General features: G+C 39.3%; 1 protein-coding gene across 1 annotated transcript; it reads right to left on the bottom strand.

Moving 5' to 3' along the window:
• Positions 1-4,190: 4,190 nt before the first annotated feature.
• On the bottom strand, positions 4,191-8,484 carry LOC129411604 (latent-transforming growth factor beta-binding protein 2-like). The gene is made up of 4 exons (XM_055162944.1): positions 8,480-8,484; positions 7,205-7,248; positions 6,114-6,194; positions 4,191-5,971 (listed from the first exon to the last, which is right to left on the bottom strand). The coding sequence occupies exons 1-4, from the start codon at positions 8,482-8,484 to the stop codon at positions 4,266-4,268; spliced, it is 1,836 nt and encodes a 611-aa protein (XP_055018919.1). The 3' UTR covers positions 4,191-4,265.
• Between the last annotated feature and the right edge of the window lie 4,143 nt (positions 8,485-12,627).

Below are 12,627 nucleotides of genomic sequence, written 5' to 3'. Positions count from 1 at the left end.
CAGCTGGTGTCTTTCGCTTTGGCGTTGTCTTTTTAAGTTCGTAATCAAGGTTGAGTGAAGAATTGGGATTTTGATTTGTTTGCGCTCCACATACAAAATGTTTACTGCAAACTTGGGATGATTTCTTAGGCAGCCACAGGTTTCCTTTCTTGTCCTTCCTGTGGATCAATCCTGCCCATCACCTTCACCTTTCCCTATTTTTCGATTCGGTTGGGAAGGGAAGCAGTTTGAACGGAGGTTTGCAGTCACACAGATCTGATTCCCTTTTGCATTTATAGAGTTCTCAAACTTCCGAAGTCTGTTTCTCGAGCCATTTTCCGCTGTTCGGACATTCAACAACCACACAATTACGATGTCTGAATCCCATAACTAAAATATGACAATATCAGAACCAGAAACAAAAGCGATATGGTTCAAAAGACTTGAAAAGATCAGCTTTGTCAATAGACGCATCCCACTGGGAAAACAAACATGGTGGTTTGATGCTCACTTTTTCGGAAAATCCTTCCCAGTATGAATTGCGCGATGACCATCAGTCCGAAATTCGTGATGCATATATAGTTATGTCTTATATTGTTTATCAGGAAATGTGTAATCAATCCTGTAACGTTATTGACCTTATCAGTTTTGCAGATCTGCTTTGCATTGACACTTGTACTCTTACTAATGAATTAATTATTAATAAGCCAAATTACTATGACTATAATTTTAATTTAAGAAGATGTTTTAGTAGTTTAGGTAATGTTTTATTTTTTATTTTCTACTCTGCTGTAAAGTGCATCTCTGTGAACATTCCTGTACAAAGTTTAATCTTGTATCATAAAAACTAAGTCGTAAAAAATGATATCTAGTAAGGATTTAAATGCCTTGACTTCAGAATATGGAGCTTGATTTGATGAAATTCGACAGCTTATATCGATCAGTGGTCTCAAATTCGACCTCCTAAGAAATTATTTTGCAAATTGATAATCGCCAGATCTAAATCAGATCTAGAACAGGACTATATCAGGTTTAAATAATTGCTGAACCAAGGAAACTAAGCCAAAGGGGAAGAAAGATGTAGATTAAAACAATTGGAGCAAGTCAGAAACACTGTGAAACAAGACAAATGGGTCAATCAAGCAAAGAAAAGCCAAACTATATATTCCACTCCCTCTGGTGAGTCCTCTGCAGTTTGAGCATTTGTTTTATTTAGTGATTTAGTGCTTGTGTTTTTGTCATTTGGGTTAATCATTAGGACTATTGTAGCCATGGTTTAGTTTCACTTTAGTCTCATTTTAGACCATATTTAGCCCCAATTTAGGCCTGATATAGTTGTGGTATATATTATCAATGGTGATACTTGCTGTGAAAAGAAAGAAGAAAAGAACCAGTGACCTAAACTATTCAAACTACTCAACTTAATAAAGAGGCACTATGTAACTTTTCGTATGAAGGGTATATGCACACATCTGCTTGTCTCCATGGCGTCGCCTCTCAACAGATCTGACCTGTAACTTGGTCTGATGACGCTGTCTGTTTCATCTAATATCTACGGAAGCCCTGAGGGGCAAGCCAAAAAAAAAAAAAAAAAAGATGTCATTTGGGCTCCATTTTTGGACTGTAATTTTCTTTTTTTTTTTCTTTTTTTTTCTTTTTTTTTTTTTTTTTTTTGTGACTGATGGAAAAAAAAAATCTAAAAAATCAAACACTCTAGAGCCAGTATATTAGTTTAAATGCCAAAGTTTAGCACAGGTGAATATTTTATTTTATTATTATTAATTTTTTTTTGAGTTGTCATTTGGGCTCAATTTTTAGAAGTTTTTTTTTATTTTTTTTTTTTTACTGTTGATGTGTCTGATGAAAACAAAAAATCTAAAATCAATTATGTTTTACCAGTACAGTAGTTGACTGATAGTGATTTATTTTTTTATTTTTTTTTTGAGTTTTTGGGGAAAAAAAAAAAAGGTAGGAATTTTTTTGGGGGGAAAGAAAACAACACTTTGAAAATGGAGCCAAATAACAAATTATGTGTTGCTTTTTTTTTTTTTTTTTTTTTTTTGCCGCTCAGGGCTTCCGTAAATGCCATACTGTGCCAAAGCAACGTTTCCATTGAGACATGCAGGGGGCTGGCTCTCCACCAAAGTTACACAGTGCACCTTAAAGATAAATAATATGAAGTCAAGTCATTTTAATCTACATTGTGTGTGGATATAATTTTTTGCAGCGTAGTAAAAGGTAAATTAAGTTAAAGCTGTAACCGGGTGAGCTTGGGTAGTTGTGTGCTGTAGTTACTGAGCAATCAGATGTTAATGATGTACAAACACTCGAGGAAGTGGCAAAACTCCAGCTCGGTATTGAAAGAGAAATGCATTATGGGATATTTAGAAGGTGTGATATTATTTTAAGATGGTAAAAAGAATAGATGAATGAAGGGTAAAGTATGTAGAAAAGGTAAGAGTTGATGAGGTACTAAATATGTCTATAGCAATATTTGCCTGCATACAACGGGTATTGTGAGCTCTTATTTATTTAACATGTAGCTATTTAAAATGTCTCGGAATAAAATGAAATATATTAAAGTTAACATGGTGGCAGTCTGTGTAGTCTGTGGTTTGCTTGGGGAATGCAAACCCAAGTTTCCAGTAGTTTTAATGTAAAGTTTTAAAACGTTTTTCCATCCAAGAGTGATTTCTCTGCAGAGATGCAAGTTTGTGAAAAAACTGCACCCTGAAATTACAAATACACTGAGTCCTGGGTGCATATGTGAAGAATCCATGTGTCATTCGTTCATTTGTTTTTCAATATAAAACCAAAAATAAGAAAATGAAAAAAACAACTATTTTCTTCATTATTTGTCTCCAAAACCAAAATGAAGAAACAATTCATTTTTTTCAGTTTTTGATTTTTTGTTTAAATTAATAATGGAAAAAACAAGTAACGACCGTTTCCCGTTTCAATGTTGCAAATGGACTGAACCAGGACTAAAACAGGACTAAACTAGTCTTGGTCTGGTCCTGGTCTCGGTCCCAGTCTCAGTCCTGATCTGGTCCCGGTCTGGTCCCAGGCTCAGTCCCGGTCTCAGTCCCGGTCTGGTCCTGATCTCATTTCCTGTCTCAATCACGGTCTGGTCCTGGTCTGGTCTCAGCCCCAGTCCTGGTCTCAGACCCAGTCTGGTCCCGGTCTCAGTCCCAGTCTCAGTTCCGGTCTCTGTTCTGGTCTGGTCCCGGGCCCAGTCCCAGTCTCAGTCCCGATCTCACTTCTGGTCTGGTTCCGGTCTAAGTCTTGGTCTCAGTCCCGGTCTGGTTCTGGTCTGTTCCCGGACCTGGTTTAGTCCTAGTTCAGTCCGTATATAGTATGTCATATAAAAGTCCGGCATTGCAATTTAAATCACGGAAATGGGAAACGAAACATCCGTTTTTTTCATTTTGGTTTTGAAGACAAATAATGAAGAAAACATTACAAACGTTTATTCGTTTTCTTACTTTTGGTTTTATATTGAAAAACGAATGAATGAATGACACACAGATTGTGAAATATTAAATAAAGTAAGCAGCATGTCGAGAGCCAAGATAAGAACATTCATCAACATCCCAGCGAAGACGGTTTACATTTCCTTGACAGCGATCCTTATTCGTGCAAGTTTCATTACAAATAATTTACATCTGTGCATGCAAAACCAATCCAGCAAATCCTCAACATCCACTCTGCAAACTCGGAACAAAATTCAGCCATGGCATTTTTCCTCTGGACAGGTCCACTGGGCATTTTCCCGGTTGTATAGATTACCAGTCCGAGCCTGAGTGAGTCCAGAGATGCATCTTCTCTTCTGCACGAAAAAGCAGCATTTGTCCCTTTCTACCTCGTCATTCATTCTGCCATACAACTGTTTAAGTTATGGTCTATTGCAGGGATCCACGCAATTTAATAATAAAGGAAGTTTCATGTGGAATATGTGAGAGAATTAGACCTGATTGTACTTTCACCCCATTAATAACCTGCTTTCCTCTTGTCTAAAATGCCTTAAAACACAAGAAATTACTTCTGAATTGCCCAAAATTTCATAGGGCAAGGACCCCAGACCCAAAAACAAATCACAAATAAACAAATGTATTGGTTGATTTTTTTTTATCACATCCTCAAAGTACATCGTGGAACAGAAACATGTTACTTTATTTTGTTAATTTTAGAAAGTACTATTTGTAGGCTAAAATATAGGAAGAAATATACATTAGGAAGCTGTTACTGACATGAATTTTAAAAAGCAGCGGTGTAATGGGGCCAAGTTAAATGTGAAGTGGGCGGAAAACAATGAAGGTACCCATTACGTGGTGGACAAATGCAGTGAACCTCTCTTTGATGAGGTTCATTAACTTTGTAAATCCATCCTCTTCACATGTGATACCATCGCCTTCAAATCCTTGATTACACCTACAAGTATGGGAACCTACGGTGTTCTGACAGGTTGCATTCTTGTGGCATGGTTTTTTTTCACATTCATTCACATCAACACAATTTTTACTACTTGGAGGGCGGTAGTATCCAGCTTTACAATTGCATTCGAATGACCCGTCAATGTTTTTACACTCTTCATTCACTCCGCAAGGATTTTCTAGTTTCTCACATTCGTTTATATCTAAGCAGGTCATTTTATTAATCAGAGAAAATCCAGAAGGGCAAACGCAATAGAAAGATCCTTCAGTGTTGACGCAGCTTGCTTTGTTTTTGCACCCGCCATTGTCCGCTAAGCATTCGTCTACATCGTCGCATTTGGTCAGTCCATCCCCTTTATAGCCAGCCTCACAAGTGCAGTTGTAGGCGCCAGGTAAGTTCAGGCAGATCGCTTTAGGGTGGCATTGAAGAGACAGTGAGCACTCATCTATGTCCACACAGCGAAAACCATCTCCATTATAGCCTGTTTTGCACTGGCATCTAAACGAACCAGCTGAGTTTTGACAAGTAGCGTAAGGGCTACACAGTCCCTTTTCACATTCATCAACATCTATGCACTTGGAACTATTGAAGACGTATCCAACTCCACAGTCACAATAGTATGATCCAGGTGTGTTAACGCAATCTGTGAAAGAGGGGCAAAGGTCCTGGTTTTCGCATTCATTTATGTCATCACATTTTCGCCCATCGCCGAGAAAACCATCGCGACAGGAACATTCGTACGTTCCGAGTCGGTTGATACAAGCGGCGTTCGGATCGCAGTTGTTTGACCCATCGACGCATTCGTTTATGTCAACGCAGGTCATCCCATTTCCGTCAAAACCTTTCTTACATGTGCACGTGAATGACCCTCTTGTATTCTCACAAAGCGCGTACGAGCTGCACCTCTGGGTCGTGCACTCATCAATGTCTTCACATATTTGTCCGTTACTTTCAAGCCCAGTGCTGCAGGTGCATTGGAAAGTCCCCGGTAGATTTTTGCAGCCGTTGTAGCCAAGAGACGAAGAGCAAATCTCAGGAGTGTCTGAGCATTCATCAACATCCAAGCAAAGATAGTGCCCATTTCCTTTATAACCTGGATTGCAGGTACAGACGTAAGATCCAGGGTTATTCGTACAGGTTGCGTTCCAGTGACACGTTCGCTGACTTGCGCATTCATTGATGTCATTGCATAAAAAACCATTCCCGGTAAATCCATTTTTACAACTGCATTTCCTCCCTCCTTCAGTGTTGGTACAAATGGCATATTCGTGGCAACCTCCGTTCTCCTTAATACATTCGTCAATATCTTGGCAGTTTTGTCCATCTCCTGTGTATCCTTTTAGACATTCACAAACGTAACTTCCTAAAGTATTGTTGCACCGGGCTTTGGAGTGGCAGTTGTTGAGTCCACTGGAGCATTCGTCGATGTCACTGCACACCGTCCCGTCGCCCTGATAACCCATTTGGCACACGCACACATAGTCGGTCTGCACTTTGAGACAGTCGGCCTGAGGGTGGCACAGCACGCCTGCTTTTGCGCATTTCTTTGAGTCTAATACTGGAAAAGAAAGAAGAGGAAAACAGTCAGACTGTCAATAAATGTATTATAAGATCAAAGGGTTGAAAACAGCACATGACCTCACCTTTACAGCTGGACAAAACCCTGTACCAATGCCTTTTCAAACCTCTACCTTACCTACCTGCACTGCTCTCTGTCCCTTCAGGAGAGGCCAGGCAGTGCTGTGAGAGCTCTGTTCTCTGCAGATGCCATTCTACTGCCCCTCACAGCGGAAGGGAAGGGGCATTGAGAGAGTGGACTCCTACAAACACCTGGATGTTCATCAAACTGGACTGTAATCCCAACACAGATGCACTGTACAGGAAGGACTGGGACAGAGCAAAGAGCAGAGCAAACCAGAGCGGTTTACTGCCTTCCTACATTTATAATCATGATGAGTTGTTGCTCTCTGACCGCGCTGAGCCTTTTGCTTTGAATATGTTGCAAGACTGGAAATTTACTGTGCTCTTGCTTTTCTTACTCTGTGCTATTGATATTTTATTTGTGTATTGAAATGCTGCCTCTTAACCTCAACTCCCTTGAATAGCTTTTTAATCCATCCATCCATTTTCTTCTGCTTATCCGGGGCCGAGTCGCGGGGGCAGCAGTCTAAGCAGGGACTCCCAGACTTCCTTCACCCCAGACATGTCCTCCAGCTCTTCTGGGGGAACCCCGAGGCGTTCCCAGGCCAGCCGAGAGACATAGTCCCTCCAGCGTGTCCTGGGTCTTCCCCGGGGCCTCCTTCCAGTGGGACATGCCCGGAACACCTCCCGAGGGAGGCGCCCAGGAGGCATCTGGAACAGGTGCTGGAGCCACCTCAGCTGGCTCCTCTCGACGTGGAGCAGCGGCTCTACTCTGAGCTCCTCCCGTGTGACTGAGCTCCTCACCCTATCTCTAAGGGAGCGCAGAGCCACCCTGCGAAGGAAACTCATTTCGAGGCCAGGCTTTTTAATCTCACTGGGAATATTCCTGGTTAAATAAAGGTTAAATTTAAATTTTAACAAGAACAAATTCTATGATTGTTGTGGTACCAGGCATCCCTGTACAGTGTGGTTTGCTGGAGCAGCAGCATCACAGAGCAGGAGAAACTGGACAAGGCCATCAAGAAATCTAGAGGTTTGTCCTCTGGAATCATCACTGGTACAAGTCACTGAAGCTCATTTACCTGCCATTTATTTTGTTCTGTTCACTGCCCAGCCCTAAATTGTTTATAGAAATGAGCAGTGAACTCACCTGCTTCACTCAGCCTGAAACATGAGAGCAACACGAGTAGTAACCTGAAAAACACACACAAACAAAAAGTTAAACATACATAATTAATAAGGTACAAAATTCTCTCACTTTAAAATTCAGCCTTTGCTTGGGGGATTAGAACACTTGTGTACGTCTGAAAATGATATGTCTTTGTGTCTCAATTCTAATCCTCAAATGCACACTTGAAGTTGAACTTGCCATATCTCCTATAGCACACAGCTGTTATCATGGATCTATTAAAACCATTCTCTTTTAAATTAACTGTGGAAGATTTCACTGCAGCACAGAGGATGGAAACCCCGTAAATTGCCTGAATGAGCTGGTGTTTGTTAAGTGAGTCAGACCTGCTGTGTTCAGGTTCTGAGCTTCGTGTCTGAAAACAAAGATGGCCCTTTTTTTTGTTGTTGTTGTAAACGGGTGAGCAATAAACTCTTTCATTCACATAACTAAAAGAAAAAACAAAACAAATCTGATTGCATGATCACATTTGTCCAGGCTTGAGACACAACAGAGGGCATGTCATTACAGATTTACCAGGCAATTAGTATCAACTTATTATCAAATGACCTGTTTCAAAGCTTTTATATTGTAACAAGTATGGGTGGAGTCCCCGCAGTATCAGATTGTGTCTTTGATCAAATTTGAGAGTATCATTCGTTGTTTCCCGAACTGCTACCTCATCTCATTGCACAAAAGATCACAGTAACTCAGATAACAACTGACCTTCTCATTTCTATTAAGACAATAGAAGACACGTACATTAGTATGTGATTCGTGTATTCTAATAATAAACTAATAATGATTCAATAAAAAGCACAGAGAACGTTTCAACCGCATCAAAATTGGAACTGAACTGAAATCATATCCAGAACTAAACCTGGACTAGATCTTGATTAAACCACTGCTAGAACTGGACCATACCACCTTAACAAAGTCCAGTCTCGGCAGATTTGGGAAACCAAGCAGAATCAGACACTTCACCCACAATATCTCCAATACATTAATCAAAACGTTCAGTCCACACCAAATAAACGTATATAATATTATCTGCCTAAGTGCTTTAAGCTCAAGAAACCATTCACACACACACAAATACACAGAAACAAGACACTGAACTCAGGTCCTGGTTATCAAGTATAAACAGTCTAACAAATAGTGTAAAAAAATGGAAAATAAATAGGTAAAATAAAACAAATAGAAAGCAGTGTGATAGAATTGATTGATTAGACAAACCTTTCTTTAGGTTTATCTTACCTCATTTTCTCTGTTGTCCAACTCTGGAGCCTGGATGGTTCACCTGTTACTTCTGCCTCCACCAAACCCAAATGAGACTTCCCCTCTGCTGATTTGGTCCAGATTCAGACAGGACAGTAACCTAAGCTCTTCCCTCAGGTGCTCCTGTTTGTGGTTTTCCCCCTGGACTAGTTCGTAGGGAAATACCTTTTTAGTTTTACACAAATCAAGAAACAGTTTGCGAAGAAATGTTGAAAATTATTATGAAAACTACAAGAAGTAGAGAGTTCTGAAACATATTCATGACATATACGGAGAATTCTATCCAAAGGTTAGGCCAAATGTACTTTAAACACTATTTCACCAAAATAAAGATGTTTTCTCATATTTACACTCACGATTTTAAACCTAAAAAATGGTCCAACTGGAAAAAATTGTCAAATATTTAGTGAAAATATAAAGATCTTAATTGTAGTCAAATGAGTAGTCATAGGCACTTTAATAGTAAGTAATTAAAGCAGGGGTACGTCTAATGTCTAAGTGAAACGTTTGGTCTTGTTGTCAAGGACGTAAGTTTGCATAGAGACGGTGGGGACATGTCACAACCAATATTTGGGGAAGACAAAATAGTCCCTACCAATATTTGCCATTTTATTTTAAGAAACAAAAATATAAAGGTAAAACACAACGGATTCCAGGCACTCCAAAAAAGTAGAAACAATTTAAAAAATCGCACGAGGAAAAATAACTTGATGAAGACCAGTTAAGATCGAAACATGTTGGCTTTGGCTATTCAAATAAAGGCCTTTTAACTATATTTTTCCTCGTGCGATTTTTTAAATTGTTTTACTTTTTTGGAGTGCCTGGAATCCGTTGTGTTTTAGTTTTGATCCTTTTTTCCAAGAGCACCCTCTACCTGCTCCTACTGACTGGAACACCTGCAGCAAACAGCTTCATTTTTGTTCTTTCTGCACAAAAATATAAATGTATTCTGATATTTTCCCAAACTCAATAAAACTTTTCACAATTCGACAAAATCACAGTCAATTTTTTGTCACAGGAAGATTTTAATTTGGGGCAGCAACAAAACTGCCAATATATAGTATCTGGAAACAGTGTTGGGAAGGTGACTTTTAAAATGTATTCCCCTACAGATTACAGATTACAGACCCCAAAATGTAGTTTGTAACGTAATCCATTAAATTACTTTAGGTGAGTAATGTAATATGAATACTTTGGATTACTTGATTTGATTTACTTTTTTAGACCTGGTTTGGACCTGGTTTAGTCCTGGTTAAGATCTGGTTTAGACCTGGTTTAATTCTGGTTTAGTCCTGGTTTAGACCTGGTTTAAACCTGGTTTGGACCTGGTTTAGTCCAGGTTTAGTCCAGGTTTAGTCTTGGTTTAGACCTGGCTTGGACCTGGTTTAGTCCTGGTTTAGTCCTGGTTTAGACCTGGCTTGGACCTGGTTTAGACCTGGCTTGGACCTGGTTTAGTCCTGGTTTAGACCTGGTTTAGTCCTGGTTTAGACCTGGTTTAGTCCTGGTTTAGTCTTGGTTTAGACCTGGCTTGGACCTGGTTTAGTCCTGGTTTAGTCCTGGTTTAGACCTGGCTTGGACCTGGTTTAATCCTGGTTTAGTCCTGGTTTAGACCTGGTTTAGACCTGGTTTAGTCCTGGTTTAGTCCTGGTTTCCTGGTTTAGATCTGGCTTGGACCTGGTTTAGTCCTGGTTCAGTCCTGGTTTAGACCTGGTTTAGACCTGGTTTCAGTCCTGGTTTAGACCTGGTTTAGTCCTGGTTTAGTCCTGGTTTAGACCTGGTTTGGACCGGGTTTAGACCTGGTTTAGTTTCTGGCAATGAGTGGAATTACTGGGGGAGAAAAAAAAGTAAAAACAGGTAAATACCACCTTGTAATCCATTTATTTCAACAAAGTAACTGTAATCCAATTACCACTCACTGAAACAGTAACTGTAACTGAATACAGTGACTCATAATTTGTACTCTGATGACGTAACTCCAGTACATGTAATCTGTTACTCCCCAACACTGTCTGGAAATAAAAAGATAGTAAGCAAAAATATATATACAGAAATTAAACACAATTAAACATCATATTAAAGTAGAACTAAGTAACAAAAATATAAATGTATTCTGATATTTTCCCAAACTCAATAGTATTAATTTAACAGGTTTTAGTTCACATTTTGTTTATTGGATGTTCTGAGATGTATTCAGTGATATGACGACAGGGTTACACCTCCTGCTGTTTCATTGGCTGTAACAGAGTGATGTCACTAGTGGAGCCAAGAGCCTAAACTGGGGAAACGGCTGCACCTGAAGATGGTGACTTGAACAGGCGTGAGTGAAGACACTGCACCAAACTCAAACACTTTTCAAAAGGAACTTACTTGGCTTCATCTTCAATTAAACTTGCCTTATAATGAGTTGCCGTGGAAAAAGAGAAAGTAAAGTGCACCTGCCAAACAGAGCCCTACTCGTGCGCTGTGAGCAGCCCGACTCTACTGACAATATTCCATGTAAATGTTTGGACATTACCTCACAAATATCTCATCACCAACAAGCAAAGGGAAATCTGCTACAAACTTCTACATCGCTGTTATCCGCTAAAGAATCGTCTTAGAAGGACAATGGACACAAACTGTACATTTTGCGAATTGAAAAATGAAACCACCTCTCACTTATTTTGGACCTGCCCAGACTCAGACAATTCATAAAACATATACACAACTTCTTCTCCCATTTTACCCTTTCTGATAAAGATGTGCTGTTTGGTTTTTGCTGTGTGCTTCATAAGAAAAATAAACAATATTATATATAGGGGTGTCAAATTATCGCGTTAATTCCGATTAATTAATTACAGTCATATTTAGCGCGTTATGTTTTTTAATCGCGTTAATCTCATTTTTAATCTCTAACTTTAGTGTTTCTGTATGCGAGTTGCTTTATTATAAAACCTGTTTTTATGTGTTGTTGGGACAACAACAACAACAACACACACACACAAAAAACACATTTATACATTTTTTTTAATTTCGGTAATTCCACTCATTGCCAGAAACCAACACTGTTGCAGAAACCCACACAAAACGCGCGCAGTAAGAGCGATGTAAACGTCATGTGTTTTCTCGCGTACGCTGCGTAAACCGCGCTTCCTCCTGTGCGCCTCTAAACCAGAACTAACACCAAGACGGGACTAATCCAGTCCAGGACTAAACAGCGACTAAACCAGAACTAAAACTAAAACCAGTAAACCAGGTCTAAACTAAACCAGAACTAAAACCAGAACTAAAACCAGGTCTAAACCAGGTCTAAACCAGGTCTAAACCAGGACTAAACCAGAACTAAAACCAGAACTAAAACCTAAAACCAGGTCTAAACCAGGTCTACTAACCAGACTAAACCAGAACTAAAACCAGGTCTAAACCAGGACTAAACCAGAACTAAAACCAGAACTAACCAGGTCTAAACCAGGTTCTAAACCAGGTCTAAACCAGGACTAAACCAGAACTAAAACCAGACTAAAACCAGGTCTAAACCAGGTCTAAACCAGGACTAAACCAGGACTAAACCAACTAAAACCAGAACTAAAACCAGGTCTAAACCAGGTCTAAACCAGGTCTAAACCAGGACTAAACCAGAACTAAAACCAGAACTAAAACCAGGTCTAAACCAGGTCTAAACCAGGACTAAACCAGGACTAAACCAGAACTAAAACCAGAACTAAAACCAGTCTAAACCAGGTCTAAACCAGGTCTAAACCAGGACTAAACCAGGACTAAACCAGAACTAAAACCAGGATTAATCCATTCCAGGACTAAACTAGGACTAAAGTAGGTCTAAACCAGGTCTAAACCAGGACTAAAACCAGTGATCTCATATATAAAGCATTTCTCTATCAATAATATTTTTAATATGGTTAAGGAAAGACTGGACTTTTTATTGTCTTTAAGTAAACAAAAGTTATTATGTTCAGATTTCCTCGTCTTTACTTTACAGCAAACAGTTTCTAATTCATGGAGACTTGGGCTCAACAGCCAATTTGGAGAGATTTGTTAAAACAGTAAATTACTTTATAAAGTCACTTTTTTTGTTCTATATCAGTCTTTTGATCTGCCACAATAATGTAATAATGAATTTAAATGAAAAT

This window comes from Boleophthalmus pectinirostris, unplaced genomic scaffold, assembly GCF_026225935.1.
Source record: "Boleophthalmus pectinirostris isolate CB_2022bp ecotype Guang Dong unplaced genomic scaffold, ASM2622593v1 HiC_scaffold_5, whole genome shotgun sequence".
In the NCBI taxonomy this organism is placed as follows: domain Eukaryota; kingdom Metazoa; phylum Chordata; class Actinopteri; order Gobiiformes; family Gobiidae; genus Boleophthalmus; species Boleophthalmus pectinirostris.
The sequence above is the reverse complement of the archived record's forward strand: the minus strand, read 5'-3'. Positions and strand labels throughout refer to the sequence as shown.

Bases quoted from the DNA above. Each gene is read 5' to 3' on its own strand.
- LOC129411604 (XM_055162944.1), bottom strand. The intron at 6,195-7,204 runs GTGAGTTCACTG...TTCCGCTGTGAG, and splicing joins TTTCAGGCTGAGTGAAGCAG to GGGCAGTAGAATGGCATCTG. The intron at 5,972-6,113 runs GTAGGTAAGGTA...TTTCTTTTCCAG, and splicing joins AGGGACAGAGAGCAGTGCAG to TATTAGACTCAAAGAAATGC.